Raw genomic sequence first — 18,938 nt, forward strand, 5'->3', positions numbered from 1 at the left:
TCCTTTCATATGGTAGGCTCCAGCTATTCTTATAATTTGTCTTGGAGCTATGGGACACTTGGGCTCAGGCATCAGTTGGTGTAAACTGAAGTCGCTCTTGGAAGTAATGAGTTTGTATAAATGTTATGCCAAGTTAAGACAGGCTGGGGCAAGGTACCAAAAGCAGAATTATTTAAAGACAGCACAGTGGGACTACGAAAAAGGAGGAAAGTTGTGATCACAGCTCCAGCTTGTGAACTGCATGAGAGAAAATGAATCTCAAGAGGACAGTAGAAAAATACTGCAGCTCATCATGCTTGGTTATATTGTTTTCTTGCTATTCATGAGTATTCAGACAAATGATGTCTATTTCTTAAAAAATATTCAAATCCTGAGAAATTACTGAATCTGTGATTAGACGCCATGGAATAGAGGTATTTACCCTCCATGCATTTAAAGCACGTCAGCCACCCAAGAGGAAAATAGGAACAGTACCCGCTGGCCTGGGTGGCCAGCTGTGTGTGGGCAGAACTAGGATGAAGACCACTCTGTTCAGACTGCTTGGCATTAAACATAGATGAATAATATTTCCATCTGAGAGAAATCAAGGGTCATCGTACCAAACGTTTACATGACTTAAGTTTTCACAAGGAAGTTTCATAGGAGATAGTTCAGGCAGGAATAATTTAGCTGACAATATCAAAAGTCATACTTGAAAAAGTCATGTTTGCAATTTATTGTAACGTTACTACAGCTTCCTCCACCTGGGGAGCGGCGCAGACCCACAGCAGTGCTGACTGCCTCCCAGCCGCATCCACCTGGGTCTCATCCCTCCAGCGAAGGAGAATTGCACCACTGACCTCAGTGAAAGTAGAAGCAAGTTCCTGAGAGAAAGCACTTCCAAGTTTTACTCCTAGAATGCAATCTCTCTTCGTTTATTTGTAGCCAATATTCTGATAAAGTCATTTCCTTCTTCTCGGTCAAGTGACGTTGACTTTGGCCATTTTCAATTGTTCTTTCACTGCTAATTGCTACGGCACTTGGCTGTGAACTTAAAATCATACGAATGGTTTCATCTTTCATAAAGGAGAATTATGCCTTCTTTTCTTGTCTCTTAGAGCATGAACAGCTCAACACCAACTTTCATTCAGTTCCATGCTTATCAATGTTGCTTCGGGTTTAATGTCACAGCCGCATGGACACATAAAGAGCAGATCTCCAGTGAATAATATCCCCCACCTTCTTTCAGTAACCCTTTCACTGATTGACCAATCCATCAGAAAGCGTCTCCCTAAATCCCAACGCAAACTGAGCTGTTTTGCCTCCCCAGAGGGACCACGAACACGACCTGGTCACCTCTGCCTTTCCAACAAAGTTATGCCTGCTGAAAGCCTGGCATCAGTTGCTCCCCTTAATATCCTCTTTTCCACACTTAGCCCCGAGTGTTAAACACAGGGTAAATGAGCTCTTGCAAGTCCTCGATTGAAATTTCCTTTGACTGTAAATGTCTTTCAGGGAGAGACCTGATTTCTGTTGGTTGAACCCATTGTGCCCTTGCAGTGAGAGCAATGTGTGTGCCTGTCACCAGCTGCAGTTCAGAGGTTTACTCCAAAGACCAGCCTAATGGAGGCAGTGACACTAACATATTAGATTAGATATTAAAGCCTGTGCATTGACTTGTTCCTCTTACATTTCATTGGGATCCCCTTTTTACCTCTCTCCAGCAAACAAAACTATACGAAAAACCCTAAATTGAGCGAACTTATCTATGAGTGACTATCAACATCATCCTTTTTGATATGGAAGGGCACACGGTGCCAGCTTCTGGTCTCAGTTAAGAACAGGTCGATCGGGCCATCAAAACGAAGATATTTACTTGAGTAAAGTTGTTTTGTGTATGGATCAAAGTTTACAGCCCATGGAGTGACACGGCAGAGGGCAACACAACCCATCACCTTAAGATGCATCAAATTCCAGAGATCTTGATCCCTCACACTTAATTATGAAATGATCCTGCAGGACCAGGTTAGGCTTAGATACCTAACTTTAAGGCTTAAGTTAGATGAAGTGAACCCTACGCTTCATTTTGCTAAAAAGCATTGAAATCAGATACGCTTAAAACCAATCAAGAGGCCAAAGTTTTGATTGTGGGTAAGTATTTGGATCAAATAAATTGCTGCGTCTTACTCACTGTACATCTCAAGTTGTTCAGATATGTGTTGGGAAAGCCAGGGTATGGATCTGAAATATTGCTAATCTTTGGCTTTTGCAGATGCTGGCACTCAGCAAAAGCTAGGAAGAGCCAAGCAAAACTCTTAAGATGAAACTAAAGATCCCCTGGGACTGAGGCAAATGAACTATTTTTAACGTAAAATGATAGCGTGCCAACAGAATAATATAGTTGCAACTACTTCCATGTTGTCAGGTCTGGATCTCTTCCTAGACGTGTCCTCTGTGAAGAAAGACTATTTTCTGAGTAAATCTAGGGACAAAATCAAAACGCACAGGATTCCAAGCGAATAATTTGTTTAAAGGCTACGAGCCCCCTAATATATGACACCTCTCACCAATTGTTACAGACTCAGGCTAGCTAAATAATGTGGCTGGGAATAATGTAAAAGGGTTTTATTTACTTTAGTGATTTGAAGCTTCCTGTGGAAATAGCTCCCAGGTTTCCTGATGGAAGATTTTGTTTATCTTTGCCAAGCACCATCAGGAATCTCAAAATAAAATGCGCTTAGTGACACTGGGAAACCAGGGAGATAAGGCAGAGCTGTTCCTGTTTCACCCTCTGTAATTGCAAACACACCCATGGGCCTGCTGTGTGCCAGCAAAACAGCCCAAAATGTAGCGAAAGGGGCAGGCTGGAGGGAAGGGGACTACCACAGTTAAATTTGGCATAAAGGTGTTGTTACAGGGACTGTTTCATTATCAGCAAGCAGCACAGCTTTCAGAAATCACCTTTCATATTGCTTTTATATAAGGCTTGCAGCTACTTTTGTGCCCCGAACAAAGATTCGTTTTTAGAAATAAGTCCGTGTGACAACACCCCAAAAATGTCCATTTAACAGAGGCCATAGGAAAGGAAAGCCATTGGTAGAGCCCATGGACTTCATGTCCTACACCCTCAGGCACAGTGTATGAAATTATAGAACTCAAACCTCCCAGAAAGACACATACAAGTTGCACTTCCAGCACAGAAATAATGAGATTTACAATTACTTAAAAAAGGGCTTGTTCTTATTGGGTCCTCTCTGCTATACCTTCTTGCACTTATTTCCTCAGATCTACCTTTCCCTGAAGGGGTGGAACATGCCACTGCCAAACTAGGGTTGCTGGTGGTACCTTCCCAACAGTTTCTGCTACAGAAAAGAGACTCCTCACACCACCACAGTTCCTTCACTGGAGCACATGTGTTTCCTAATCCCCAAGGCCTGAAGGAGATTGCCCCCAAGGAAAGGGATTTTTCCTGTTCAGTACAGGCTTTGTCTTCACCTGCTCTTTGGAGTCCCTTCTGGTTTGTCCCGTTTACAGAGGACACCAGCTCCTCTCCCTACAAGGGATCACCTTCTCCTGCTCAGACACTTCTCTTACACTTACTTTTGTGTGGTTCAGGCTAGCTTCATACGGCGCCAGCAGACACAACAACATAAGATAAACTATCCCCAAGCTGTCACACAAGACCTGAAGTATTGGTTTTGGACTCATCAGAAGGAAATACTTTGCAGTGTCCTGTTCACATCCATCAGCATTTAGGGCTCTCATTTTTTTTATTCCCTCTGCGTTTTTCAGCAAATGCTGGACACGTTTGTTTCATTGATGTGGAACACAGGCTGTTACCCAGCCACAGCAATTTGGTCTCAGCCTGATGGAGGAGAATTATGATTACACGCTATGAGCTCAACTGATGCTCTACATGCGCAAACCAGAAGAATGAGTCTAACTTGATTTTTGTAAGGACAAAACAGCGGTATCATTTAAACAAACTGCCTTCAATCAGTGCCACTGAGTGTCAGTGGATGTTCAGGACTTTCCATGTCACACAACTGAAGTGCTCAGCTCCAGGAACAAAAAGGACAAATGCATTTCAACTTTACCACCCTATATAGAAAGTTTGCCACCCGTCAAGATATTAAGAATTGCCAAGCCATAATAAAGCAGCCACTCCTCTTCCTGAACACCAGCCAATACAAGAGTCTTCAAAGGAGAGTCATAATATTCCACATGTTCTCATGCAAGCTTTGGTATCAAGGAGAAGGATTTCCTTCTGTCCCTGGTCAAGATCTAAAAATGCAAGATCTAAGTAGGGAACCTAACTCCTTCATGTCACAGCACTAGAACATCCAAAACTGCCATCGAAATTTTGAAAGGGGGATTTGGATACAGCAAATAGGGGCTATCAAACTTCAGCTTTGTTTGATTTCAGGATCTTCCATGTGACTTTTTGAAGACTGAGACGTAAGAGCTAGAGAAGGCCAAATTCAGCATCTTGCACATTAAAAGAGCAACGGCCTCAAGAAGTGACTCTCAGTGACTGCTGAAAGTTATGTGCGAAGTCCCCACATTAAGATGAGAATACAGGTCCATTGCCATGTTAATTTATGGAGAACTATGCATCATTGTTTAGCTTTCTGTCCAAACAGAGAGAAAGGGGACAGCAGCCATCGTCAAAGTGGCAAATGTTCTGTCACATCCATTAATAGAACATGGAGATGTTCTTCTTGTTTCTGTAGTTTAACCACCAACCTGCCTATGAGTCAGTTATCTGTTTATACTTCAATAACTACTTCTCATGCTTGTTACCAGTTTTCCATATTTATAGATAATTGGCACTTTCTAAACATGGAATTGTATTACTACAGCTAGTCAGAATATTTAAAATCTATAAATTTTGGTCCACAAAATCAGGAGGGGGGACATTTTTCAAAGAAGTTTTCTGTCTTTTTTTTAACCAAATCTAGTGAGTGTGTGTCTACTCTCTTTTTGATATCTCTCAGTATAGTAACAGAATGAGTTTCACTAAAGTCACTCATCAGAATAAGTGAGAGACTGAGGACAAAAACAGATAAGAGAAAGAAGAAAAATTATATGTGATACCTTAAAATTATTTTTCCCCTTCAGCTTCAAGACTATGATTTTGAGATTAAAGTATCAGAATATTTTAACCTTTTTGTCTTTTCTCATATTTCAGAATGAATTGCATGTCTTTAATGACCTACACTGAAAGTTGTCATCAGCCTAAGTGCTCTATGAACTACCACTTTGTTAACAAACCCAAAATAACATCTTTCACCAGAATACAAATCCTTTGTTATGGCATCTGCAGACATTATGCTGCTAAATCATGCAGTAGTTAGTCTCAAAAACTCGTCACATTTTTTTAAGTAATTCCTGAATTCAAATATTTAATCATTTGTTTCTGAACCTGTGATTACTTGCATACACCTGGTAATGGAAAAGTAACTGGAAACATACTCGTATGTGCAGATAACACAATGAGTCTTCTCAGTGCCATGGTCCAAATGACACCCAAGGTTGTCTTCCTCAGAAGAGGGAACAAGACTCTGTAGTTTATACCCTGCCACTTTTCTACCTACAAGCTGCCATAGTCCCTGAGACCTGTGAGAGGCTGCCCAGATACCCCGGATGCTGGCACTACTCTGGAAACTACGTTGTGAGATCTCCTGGTTGGCAGCAGGACAAGGCTATAGCCACTGTCAGTGTCACACACAAAACTGGCTTACTGGTGTATGAAAATACAGTAAAATTTCATGTATGGAACGATTGCAGAGCCTAGGTGATGTAAAAGGGGGAATTACAGGTTGCTATATTTGTGAGCAATTTGTGTCACGCTGGGATAATTGATGGAGGGATGAGTCATTCACCAACTTTGGTGTCCTTCTTAGAAATCCAAACCAACTACTGTGAAAAACCTTTCCAGGATCGCCAAAAAGCATGGTATGAGTTTACACGTGCACACATTACAACAGTTCTTGAACTGTGGTATATGAAAAAGCCACAAGAGCCTGACAGTTATAATCCCAGGACCAGGAAACACGTTTGGCTCTAGTGAGGACTAGATCTTACCTGTTACAATAAAGCTGACGTTTCTTTTGGCTTTTCCCACTTTATTGGATGCCACACAGCCGTAGATTCCAGAAGATTTGGCTTCAGCTACAACAAGAGTGCTAGCAGTCTGCAAAAGAAAGAAACTGTTTAGCTCTCGTTGGACCAGGAACTGGGTTAAAGCTGCCCTTCTTTTTTTCCTAAGTCACTGCTGACAGTCCCATGATTCAGTCTCTCCGCTCATTCAGTGACGGGCACCACTGGGGCTATTGAAAGGCGATGTCACCATATACGGTATTGGAAAGGATGGAAGAATAACAGAAAACAAGCTCCTTGGGAGACCCTTGTATTATCAGAGCCATCATAGCCAAAAATCTTTGAATGTGTCTTTCAGGTTGATTGATCTCTTGCTGCTGATGTAATGATAAGATAGAAAACATGAAGCATGACACAACGTGGTTCACCTGAGGAGTTGAGCAGCCTGTAGGGCAGCCAGACTGCAAAGGGAATAGGTGAGGAATGCCTCAGAAACTTGGGTAATGCTGGGAAAAAAATAGCTCCATTTGGCACTAAATGCATTTGGTTTCTCTTTCATTTTCCCAGGTAAGTGTCAGGTGAGAAAGGACATGGGCAAAAGAGATGTTTACTTGTCCTCTTTTGGAATATTTTTTCTTCTTGGACTTAATATTTCTATTATTGAACAACAATAAGTTGGGTTTCTCTATGTTGTATTCTATCACCATCTTAAGAGGTTCAGCACACTAAGTACTTTCACAAAGTGATATGACTTGCAAGATGAGACCTTGGAAGGCCAGAGACCAACAACACCTGACGTGCCTTTAGAAAAATAAAAGCCATCACAATAATAAGACATACCATCATGGTGATGGAAAGCCATGGTCTAATGGCTTGGGGACTAAGTGAAAGAAGAAAGTTATGCAGAAACAACTGAGGTGTCATTCTGATATGGAGACATGGGGCACACACATGGAGCTCAGCAGTGGGACGTGCTCTCAGATACAACTTAGTAGCTTAACTTTCTTTCTGTCTCCATTTTATTTCTTCTGTAAAACATGCATTGGCTGGAGTTACAGGCAGAGCTGGGACAGTGAGAAAAGGAAATTGTGTGGCCATTGAATCCCGTTGTTTGGAATTATTTGGCTTTTCTAAAAGCCTTCAAAATAATTTTTGTGCAAATAATACATTTTTTTAAGTCTGCCTGACTGCTGGAGTCCAGAGACAAGCACAAGAGGGTGAGTCAGTAATAAATAAGGACCAGTTATCTACATTTCTAACATAAACACTGACTGAATTTGCACTGCTCCTGTGTCTCCTACTCCTATCCCCAAACTCCTTGTTGAATCCCTAAATAATATAGATCTTCTGGTTTCCCAAATCATTCCTTAGTAGAAGGAATCTATCACTTTTCCTACTACTTAAGCAAACACAGTGGAGTCAAGTTGTTTGATTTTGGCTTACTTTTTTTAGAAAACTGCCCTATGGCAAATTCAAGACTACAAAGTAATGCTAACAGCATCTCTATCCTGTTAAGCTATCTCAATGGTCAGCTACCTGTGTGCTAACAAACTACATTTCATTTCTCACTCGAATGTTTCTGACCTACCTTTCTGGCTTTTCTGCAAGATGAAAGAGGCTCAGTAATACCAGATAGATAATTACAGCCCTTAAAAAAAATCATCCTGTTTTGCTAAATTCAGTAGGCTGACCTCTACAAATTCCTAATTGTAAAGCATGGGTCCAGCCCTGTCTATATTTTGTCATTCTCTTTGAATTCCTTCCAGTTTTTAAACATGATTTCATAAAGTGTGGACACAGGGCCCGGTGGCAGGATTCCTGCAGCTGTTTTATCAACACTAACTCAGAATAAAAGGAAGTCCTGTAGCATCTGCCAGAGGGCTAACGTGGGTGGTAAAAAACTGCTTCTGCCATACCAGGCTTTCCACCACAAAATTAGCCTTTTTTATGTTTGTTGGTATCACCTCAGAGCAACTATGCCCAGATAGGAACAGTGACCTAAAATGCACAGTGGAGGAGAATGAAGCTCTTGCTTTCTGACTCCAGGACACCTGTCTTTATCCTACTACACCATGACCGCCGCATTTCTCAGCCTGAAAAATACATGTCTTGGAAATTGTTTTGTACAATCAAACTGTATTTTGTCCTGACATTACCAAGTATTAGTTCGTAATTAAAAATTGTGCACTCTTTTCTGAGTTTTACTGCTCCAGCTCACTATGATGAGAGAACTGAGGACTGCGCATACAGTTACACTTAAGCAGTATGACTGCAGTTACTGACTGGAGTGGTAATAGATTACGCCTTTTCTTGCATATTAAATGAACCTAGAGAACATTCCTCAGCACTGAAATTCAGTAATTTAAACCGAATTCTTCTCCCCAGCATTGTTTTTTGGGACCAACTTGCACTGTCCCAAATAATTCTTGGCGCAGACCAAGGATCACTCCCAACAGGCAACTTCCACTCAACCAACCTCTTTTGGAGGGTAAGGGAGATAAATGTTATGAACACAGGCCTTAGTGCCAGAGAGCAGTCGTTGGTATGTTTACTTGACTAAGGCAGAGAAAGCCACAGTGTCTAGGGAAAAGCAAGACTGACCTTGCAACAGAACAGAATATTTTAGAGACAACATGTCTCTGCATAAACCTTTTAGCTTATAAATTAGTCATAAGGATAAGATAACACCTCTTTAAATAGTTTGTGAGCCCTCCAGTGGTGCAGTCTGTGTTCTGCATTGTGGATGCCAGCCAAAACCAAGCAGAGAAAACAGTGTGTGCAAAACCAAGCCTGGCACGTTGTTGTTTATTGACCAATTATGGCTCTTTGAGATCAGTTCGTGCTACATGGTTCCTTTACACAGCTATTGCTGAAAAAGGAGCAAGGGAAAAAGTTCTCACAGCTTTGTATTTTCTGGCTTCGCAACAGAGAGTTTCAGGCCCTGGATTTTCAACCATGTTACAGACAGAAAGTCTGAATCCCATTGCCACGATCAGACAGAACAGGGCAAATCCTTCCTGGCATGCTTGTCATCTTGAGCATCATCTGTCCATAAACCTTGTTTACCACCAAAGCTTTGATCCTTTATTCCTCCTTTCTGCACCCATCATCTCAGCTGAAGCACTACGCTACAGGCTCATCTCAAAGCCAGGGGCTAGGGAAGTAAATCTCATACTGCTGCTGCTCCTGCTGGCAAATAAAAGAAGCATAAAGCAGAAATCCTGAGAGATGGAAGAGGAATGTACAGACTTGTTCATGGTGGAAACTCATGAGGAAAAGACTGGGGGGAAAAGAGAATGCAAAGCAACTGGCATGACTGTTGTGCTTGGAGTCAGGGTGGGGCAGTCTTTCCTCTGGAGGGTCTGTTTGAATTTCTCTTGTCTCAAAGTAGCTTAGATAGAGGATTCCCACTGCTCCAGCTGATGGCAATGAAGCAAGAGGATGTTTCTGAAAATGGCTGGTAACTTGACTCTTTCCTGACTCCTAGAAGGCCTCTGCAGACACAGGCATAAACATGCTCCACCCAGAGATTGCTGAGCTAACTTCTCTAGACAGCCCACACATTTAAAAAACAAAATACTGTCCTTTCAACACTGAGCGTGTTAGTGTAAGTCTGCCAAATATTGTTGATTTCCTCCTAGTTATGCTTTTAAGAAAATGTATTTGTCAAAAAAAGGAAAGAAATGAAAATATGCTCTCCTCACTCCCTTGGATTTATCTTTGGCTAAAGGAATATTATTTAGGAAGATCCATGCTGAAATATTGGCAGCACACCATTGGATTGTTCTGCTTATGCTGAAGACATGATCTGCATGCCTCGCGTTGGCGAGGAGCATCAGTGCAAAACATCTGGACAACATGCTTCACCTTCTGGACCACCACAGAAGAAACATCAAAATATCTTCAGTAGCAGGACATGAACGCACGCAAGAGAGCACCCCTTTTCCCCTCGTGCCAGACAGGCAAGTCGCTGCAGTTAGCGAGCAGAGCTGCAGTTGCTCTCTGCATCACGCGCTGCCCAGCTCAAACAGGCCGTGAGACTCAATGCACCCAACTGACTTGTGAGAAGATCACGCTACGGACAGCTACACCATGGGCACCCCCTGCTCTCCTTCCCAGGGCCGTAGGTAGAGTGAGGCAGTGCTCCATTCACATCCCCCTCATGCACTGAGGGAGGGGGTCGATTTCAGGAGCCGGAGGGAACAGTATTTTGGCAGAGGCAGGTACCAAGTTCTACTGGTTTTAATCTCACCAAGGGCTCTGCTCAGCTGGCACCTCCCAGTGATCTCTTTAGAAGTGTTGACAGCAATTCTAGTAGCACTCAGGAAGGCCCCAAGAGAAGTTACAATGTGCTGAAAGAGAGGCAAGCCATGCTCCCACTGCTATCTTTAGCCTGGCTTCCTAGGAAGATCACACTGTCTGTCTGTCCATCTGTCTGTTGGCCTGTCCATCTGTCTGCCAGTACCCTCTCCTCCCCCATGTCCTCAGTAATTTTTGAACCCATTGCCCAATTTCAACCAAAATTGATAGATAACACAAAGGTCATAAGATCTCATGCATTTAATGAAAAACGGCTGTTGGGTAGAGGAGAAAGATCAAAATGAGTGCTGTTGTAGTGAGCTAAACAGCTTTCTCTTCCGCTTTGGGTCCCATATGTCCAATTAGCACAGATGCAACACACGCTTCCTTGTCTCATCAGTAGCGAGGGTACATGGAAGAGAGTGAGAGGTTTAGGACTTGGCATAGAAGATGCAGGAGAGATGGACCCATCCTATTTTGCATGGTCACACCTTATCAGTCATGTCCAAAAAGATTGACTCTTCTGATTATCTAGCATTACACGTTTATGTTGGACAGTCACAGTTTTTAATACTACCCACAGTCAAATCATGTCAGGTTGATCCATCATTGGCAGCCAAACCAGAGATGGACACGGGTGAGCTTAAGTTTGATCTTGCAGAATCCTGTTACAGGGTCATTACTTTACATTTTCTCTGAAGTCAGGTGGCTTTGTCACTCACAAGGGATGGGACCACTAAAAACTTGTGTCAGTAAGGTATATATGCAGTGGAAAACAAGGTCATACACACACATACACACACACGTACACATACGAATGATAAACCAGAACTTCATGCATTACTACTCTTTATACACAGTTCCTAGAGGCATGCACTGTGACACAGATCCAACTTTCACGGTACCTGTTATTGTCACTAGGACCCCAACATTTGCTAGCAGCAAAGGGATGAGGCAGTCAGGGACCTTCTGTTCCATTTCAGGTTCTCACGAATGTGGCGCCAGTAGGTTATTTCCACAAAACAGGGGGTTTTGTCCCACTCTCTCCAGCTTTTCTCTGTACTCAACTGTCCTGTCTACTGTCTCCTTCCCTTGGATTTGTCATACTTTCTTCTTGGCCAATACTTTCTACTGTCTCTCATCTGAACTCACCTTCTTAGCACTCTTCTGTGCCTCCTCCATGCCCAGGACCTTTGGCCACCTCCCCTGCAGCTCCCTGTCCCTTGTACCCCTGTACAAGGAGTATTGACTCCTTCTTTCAAAGCTGTTGATAAACTAGTGTGTGCCTGCACACAGAGGAAAGAACATATACCCAATATGTATGCACTGATACCAATGAATGCACTAGCTCTTTGTACCTCATTATTGCAGATCATTCCTAGACTGACATTTTAACGAACACTCATCATGCTAAGAATAATAATAATAATCAGCATTAGCCCTGAGTTATACATAGCAGTTAGCTTTAGCTGGGAACACTGAGAAGTGATGGTTTTTAGTAGCTGAATGACAGGAGAGTGTCTGTGACGTGTTTACATGATAAGCCTAAGAATAGTCCAACTTCGTAGGAAGTCACTGAAATGTCCAACAAAATGAGAATTAAAACTTTGGGCGAGGGAATCAAATCACGTCAAGAGCTGTCTTATGATTAAGTATTACGGCTTATGTTACAAAGTTCTTCCATTATACCACTTGAGTTTCTCAATGTCTGTTTAGAGAGACTGCAACGGAAATGTTACTAAAACGCTGCTGTTGTCACGGTTTCTCTGCCACCAGAAGAATAATGTAGCACAGGCTTCCTGCATTACTTCAACTGTACGGACACAAAGTTTGAGGTTTTTCTAACTTTAAAAATATATTTGTGGCTACCTTAACCACACACAAACAAACAACCAATCAACCTACCACAGTGAAAAGCCAAATTGGAGGGACTCAGATATTGCATATACAGGAAACGGGTGGAACTGGCACAATGTCTTTAAACAGGGTGAAAACAGCTACCTTGATTGCTAAAAGAAACCTTTTGACCATTCCTTGTTCAACTCTTCCCTTGATTACAATAATCTCATCCTGTGGTCACCCCATTTCTCCTTTCATGCTAAACCAAATGTGCAACTTTTTGAGTTTCTTCATCCATTTCCTACTGCTTTGTCTCCTACATCTTTGTTGTTTCCATTGAGCTTTGAGATTGTTTTTACCATGCATGCTATGCTTGGATGTGGAAGTGGGGTAGACACTGTTTAGATAGCAGGACTCCATTGATGTGGAAGTGCCTCAGAGAGCTGTCCATAGCTGTTTGCAGCAGCAGAACTGCTCACAGTAGCAGTCCATCAGAGCCAGACACTTGTGGTGACGTGCTGCATTCAGTGAGCTCAGTGCTATTAACAGTCTTACAATATCCCAGCAGATGAGGAAGGGTTTTGTCTGAACTGTGTCCCTTTGAGTTTACTGTGGGAGACCAAGAATGACTCTTGGACTGCAAAGAGTGAAAAGCTATAGACTCCCACGGAAAAAAAAAAAAATCCTGGATGCTCTAGAGCAGCTATGCGTGCACCAATCACGCAGCTCACAGCTTGGCCGGGAAACCAGGCTTAGAGAGCATTTTCTACTTACAATAGGAATCCAGCTGTGCTTGAAAAGCTATGGAAGAGCATCAGCAATGAAGAAACCTTAGAAAAACTGTGAAAAAGTGGAGCAAAGAGATTGTTTCACTAACCTCCCTTCTCCATAGGGACCAGGAGGAATAAAGCAATGCAAGTGGATCTTTCTTAGATGAACTCAACAGCATGAAGACAAGGAATACCAAGGAGAATCACTAAGTTTCACCGCAAAACTTCCCATGTAATACATGCAGGGATCATGCCTTGGTTCATTTCTGGGCACATTTTTTAAAAGGGGCTGCTTGCCAAAGACTTCAAACAAAACCTGCAGTTCGGCCGCAAGGACCCATTATTAGCATCTTCCTCCAGGGAGGAATTTATTTGCTGTTGACTGGAAGTTGCTTTGACATTTCAGCCACTCCTCTTCCGCTGTCTCCAAAATGCATGGCACACAAGGAGAATGAGGTCTGGTCATCAGACAGATCCTTCTGCACCCTGTGAGCAGGTAAGACTTCAACCATAACATGGCTAGATTACTTCTGGAAAATAACTGGTTCTCATCATCTTTTGTTCATCATTCCCCCTTTGGAATAGACTGTGTGTTCCTGTGCCTGAAATGATTTCCCTTTCCTCCTTCAAATCCCTCCTTGTGGCTCATTTTTCATGTGCTTTCCTACGATAGTCTCCCCTAGGAAGCTATTTGCTCCCATCTTTGCCTTGATCTTTAAGCACGTAGAGGTGGCCAGCTAAATAGAGCAAATGCCTCACTGGGACCCAGCCCGTTCCCATGCACTGGAACGGTGCCACGAACACCTGTGGTACTTTCTAAATAATACAACAGCAGGAGAAAATGCAGTCCCAGCCCTGATTCTTGGCTGCACGCAAAGCCCTATTTACTCTGCGCTCTGTGAAAGGGCCCTAACATGAGAGTCGTTATAGTTTATATCCATTTTCACATGCAAAAGACTGAAGGCAGCCATCAAGGAAAGAAGACCTATATCCCCGGTGCCCTTAGAATTACAAAAAACATTTCAATGTCCTTATAAAAATGACAGGCCTAGAATAAGATAGTCTTTAAAATTCATAATCTCTTCAGCCATTACTGCCACAAACCAAACTAGTCTGTGAAACTAGGTGCTGTGACAGTGGCATGGCTTTGTGCATCTTCACCTGAGCTCCTCCGTAGCGCAGGCTACCTAACCACACCAAATCAGTCTCAGGTCTAACCCAGGGAAGTACAGTTGATCTAGGACATTCTTTAGGAAAACATCTTGATCTGAAGGTTTTAGCTCATGGAGAATCTTCCATGCCCCTTGGCAAGTTAATCTCATTGGCTTCCTCTCCCCCGTTAGACACCAAGAGACGACAGGCCTACTTGTCCTTCAGAGGTGTCTGCATCTCCCCATGGTCCTTAAAAGGATGCTTGACTTGGACAAGACACAACATTTAGACAGCTAATGCTACTGGGATGGATCTCACCATACTGAGATCTCTCTTAAACTTTGCTTCTGTAATCTGGATTCGTTTGGCTCTTTAAATTTTTTAATGCAAGAAAAGACCTGGTCATCTAATAATCTAGGACCACATCTGTGAATAAACTCTCTAATGAGAGTAAATTGTTTAATTCTCATAGGAAAAAACAACAGGAAATTGTGCAATGTCACAAAATGAAGCAAAGATGACCTGGAACCCTGCCCTTGTGTTCCTAAGGTGCCCCAAGATACTACAGACCAGCTCTAAGAAAGCAGATATAGTGAATCTCACTGGTACGCTTTCCTGGCATGTCACTTACCTTAATATGGCTGCATGCAGAAATAAGTACATCCTTACATCTCAGCAGATAAACACCAAGTATGGAAGTTATTTGCATGTATGCAGCCCTTAAAATATGAACAATATATAAATACTGGCTTCTTCACTGTTACCTTGAAAACATCTTACAGTGCCTTTTCAACACATGCTGTCCCACAGAAAGGTTATCTGCTCCTAGGAATCATACCTTATTTTTTCCCTCTATTACAGCCGTTCGCTCAGTGATGCTCTGGATCCTATTTCCTATGTTGCTGCCAGCTTTCAGAATGAAAGATCCTTCGGTATAAGAGCAAAAGCCGTGCCTGAAGACAACAAAAATCAAAGTTTTATTGATTTGGTGATAGACTGAAACATTCAACACGAGACAAATCAATTCTTCTAGAAACAGTGATCAGTCAGGGAAACTGCAGGTGCTGTGATGACCAGGCAAGTATAATTACTTTTCATAAAGTCTTGAGGTTTGGAGCCTGATGACTGGATCCACTTCCACGGCCCCTCCTTGAATATTAGCTCTCTGGAGTCAGTGTTAACATTTAACCCACTGTGGAATGGGAAGTCAGAATTTACAATCTGAGACTAATTACAGGGCTGTGTAAGACCAGCATGCCATTTCCAATGCTTATGTTTTCAGCCAGTCGTGGTTCAGGCTTGGCTTCAAACATGAGTTTATATTATTTTCAGCATTAAGCTCAAGACAAGTCATGTTTGTTTCAAGATCCATTCCATAATGTATTGGATGGTGTTTCACTATGTGCAGGTTCTTTTTGTTATAATGAAAAATTATGCAAGTTCTCATTTCTGAGTATTTTCTTCAGTTCAGTTTACAAAATGGCAAAATACCAATACTGGGATTCACTGCTTACAAGACACAGAAAAAATAACTGTAATCCTGCATATTTGCAAGACAATGTTAAACAAAACTATACCTAATTGCCAAAGGGATTTAAATGTTCATTTAATCTGAAAGAATCGGTCATGTTAATGAATGGAAATCTCAGGGAAAAAGTGTTTTTGCCTTATGCAACCAATTGGCTTCTAATCAGAACATTCAGGTGTGGTCATGGTAGAGCTAATTTGTTTCCCAAAGCCTAATTTGGTACACATGGAAATAAACACATTGGAATGCTTTTTAAATGCTGTCTGTCCCAATTCTTCTTTGAGGATAGTTTTGCTTTTCATCCAAAATTTACTTGTTGCTTGTTCAATTCCAGCTTCAACAGTAGAGCTTAACCCTTCAGCAGGGTCAAGCTCTTTCAAATATGATATGTTCCTTTGATCTTCCATGGATTTGAAAGATAACGACTGTAGTATCTGCAATCAAATCGTTCTGAAACGTGTATCTGTTGTTTGGAGAAATGACCTTTAAAGCCTGGTGACTGGATAACGGCATGTGATGCAATCCTGACCAAAGAATGAGGTTCATTTCCCTTCAGCTAACTGTGCAGTTTGCTTAAATTTTGTGTTGTTTATAATATCGATGGCACACTAAATTTTCATGCTTGTTTTTAATTGTGTGGCTTTACGTCAAACTGGCAACTATCTTAGTAGATATTACAGCTTAAAGAAATTATGATATGTAAACTAACTTGGGCTGTGATCATTAGCACAGATATATGATTGTCTGTCCAAATTTGACATCCATCGAGAGGCTCAGTGAGCTGAAAAAGCCAAAAAACAGGAGCAGGCCATGGTCATTCATGCATGGAGAAGGGCAGGGAGCAATAGCATGGCAAGAAAGGCCTATCTACACAAACATTTCTTCCAGACTCTGGTTTAAAAGTCAGCTCCTAATACATGATTGCTGGGGCCAGGGTGGATGAGAGACAGCTACATTAAGACAGCTGATGCATTCAGATGGGAATAAATGGTTAAAAATTGTTCAGAAAGATAAAAAACCCATTTTACATTGCACATTTAATGCTTTAAGAAGTCTGGTTCTGTAAGAAGACTAGAGCACAGAAGACATGATAATGTTGGTAAGCTGATAACATTTACATGCCATAGCAGATATCAGAACTTATTTCATGATGCCAGTACTGTAGGAATACAAGCAGGCAGTACAAAGGCACACCCTCATGACTGGATATTTGGGCAATCTCTGTACAGGAAGGCAAGACCCCAAAATCTCATTTCATCTATACTAAAAAATAATCTTATTTTCATCCTTTCAAACAGATAGAAAACTGGTATTTTTCCTCACAGACTGAATTTATGTTTCTTTGTTACCATGCTGAAAATTCGTGCTCTTTACTGTAAAAGTCCTTACAGAGACTCATATTTTGGTAAAGGACAGAAAGAAGGTACAATGCGTATTCAGAAACTGCTTGTGCGGCTCTGAAAGGCATCTCCAATCTCCTTTCTTGTGTCTCTGGAGCCTCCAGGCTTAGTTATTATTATACTCTTCCTCATAATTCTTTCAAAAAGACTGTATATGTTTAGGTTGCAATGTCTTAGGGATGAGGACAGTGTTATGTCTTTGTTGATGTTTAGCACAATGGGGTGCTGATTACTCATTAATACCATAATACAAACCACCATCATAATTACAATAACATCTCAATAACAAGAAAAACACATGTAAAACACTAGATGAAATATTAGTCCTGGAGGCACATATGTGAGCTCTACTGACTTCACATACCATACTACCTCCAACCTGCTGATTACAATGTCAATGCAATTATAGTAGAATATCGAATATACTTGATAGCTCTTGTCCATGGTTTTAATAAAAAAGGAGTCACAATCAAGCCGAGAATACGTTATCCAACAGCCCACAGTACACAGTGGGAGATGTGAGTACTGTCATACGCGCCGCTTCGGCTCCAACGTCTGCTGGATCAGCAAACGTTTACAAATCATTTGATGGGCGGCTGCCAGGCGAAGTCTAGGACAAGACTCAGACTCATCCCTTTGGATGCAGAACCAGATGCTTTCTCCCCTCAGCTGCCAAATGCTCTCACTTTAACCTCAAATACACGAACACAGCTTAGGGACAGGGAACACGAGCCACCTCCAGTCTCCTAAGCTGGTTACTCAGGTTAGTACCGGGTCATCCTTCCTCCTGCTGCTGCCAGCGGTGCTGCGTGAAGCCGCTGCTTGAGCCGGCAGCAGCGGGTAGAGATGGGGAAGGGACAAATGGGAGTAATTAAGAGTCCTGCCCCCTTAAGCTTCAGCTTCTAAGAACAGGCATTTTGTAACAGAAAGAGAAAAGGCTCTGCTGAACTCAGATGTAGTCATCAAAACAAATGTTTTTGTTAAGTACACATGCTTGGAAAGAAAGAGTGAAAAATAAAAATATAAAAATTTACTCTGGCTGGGACCAAAATACACAACCATCTTCCCGTTAATTCAATTGATCTTTCATTGTGTGTGTCCTCAGTTAACATCAGCTACATATTTTTATGCTTTGTAAAGAAATAATTTCTTCAGATTATCCACTCAGTAAAATAGCCAGGGTATCCTATTTGTAGCAAGAACTGCCTGTGTTTGCAGGGAAATCCCTCTGAAGTTTGGATATTTGAATCTTACTCCAGATATCTCCGGAGTGCATGAATTCCTGAAATGTTTGGTTGTGGGATGAGCCTCATTGCTTTGCATCTTCAGGAACGCTTACCGCAGGGTTACTGCCAGGTTAATGAAAAAGCACATAGTGTGCACAGCGATGGATAAACAAGCTGATACCCGCCAGCACATTTCTAAGCACTTCTTACACCTGTTTCCCCGCAGATCCTTTCACATCCCTACTTTGGGGGTGCGACTATGCCCGCATAGAGATCCTATATAATAAAAGCTAAGGGGGTGTGAGTACAAACGTATGTTTATAAGCATAACGCAACCTCAGAGCAAGGTAATCAGACCCTGCTGTCTCAGCCGAGCACTGGGAGAAGCAGAGCAATCAGGTTTCCCAGCCCCTAAGTAGTTTTTTCCATGTGCCTGCGTGCGTGCTCGCATGCGCGTTGCCGGTGTGCGCGCGCACGCACCCCCGCACGCACTGGCACGCTTCGTCCTTTGTGTCGAGAGCCTGAGAAATAGGCTATTCCTTTGTAAAAACAGAAGCTGTTAATTGTCCCGTGGGTTTTGAGAGAAGCCCAGCGCTGGGGGAAGGAGGGGTGAGAGCGGCCCGGCTGGCGCTGGGGGCCGATG

General features: G+C 42.2%; 1 protein-coding gene across 1 annotated transcript in view; it reads right to left on the reverse strand.

The window, feature by feature from the left end:
* The window catches only part of FLT1 (fms-related tyrosine kinase 1), a gene marked incomplete at its 5' end in the record, with an annotated part of 55,892 nt that extends 40,798 nt beyond the window's left edge, over window positions 1–15,094 (reverse strand). Inside the window, 2 exons of the mRNA XM_010293532.1 lie at window positions 6,067–6,175; window positions 14,980–15,094. Of these exons, the coding sequence (XP_010291834.1) occupies window positions 6,067–6,175; window positions 14,980–15,094 (224 nt within the window). The remainder of the gene's footprint in view (window positions 1–6,066; window positions 6,176–14,979) is intronic.
* Window positions 15,095–18,938: the final 3,844 nt, after the last annotated feature.

The sequence above is a fragment of the Phaethon lepturus genome, unplaced genomic scaffold (genome assembly GCF_000687285.1).
Source record: "Phaethon lepturus isolate BGI_N335 unplaced genomic scaffold, ASM68728v1 scaffold17488, whole genome shotgun sequence".
Classification (NCBI taxonomy): Eukaryota; Metazoa; Chordata; class Aves; order Phaethontiformes; family Phaethontidae; genus Phaethon; species Phaethon lepturus.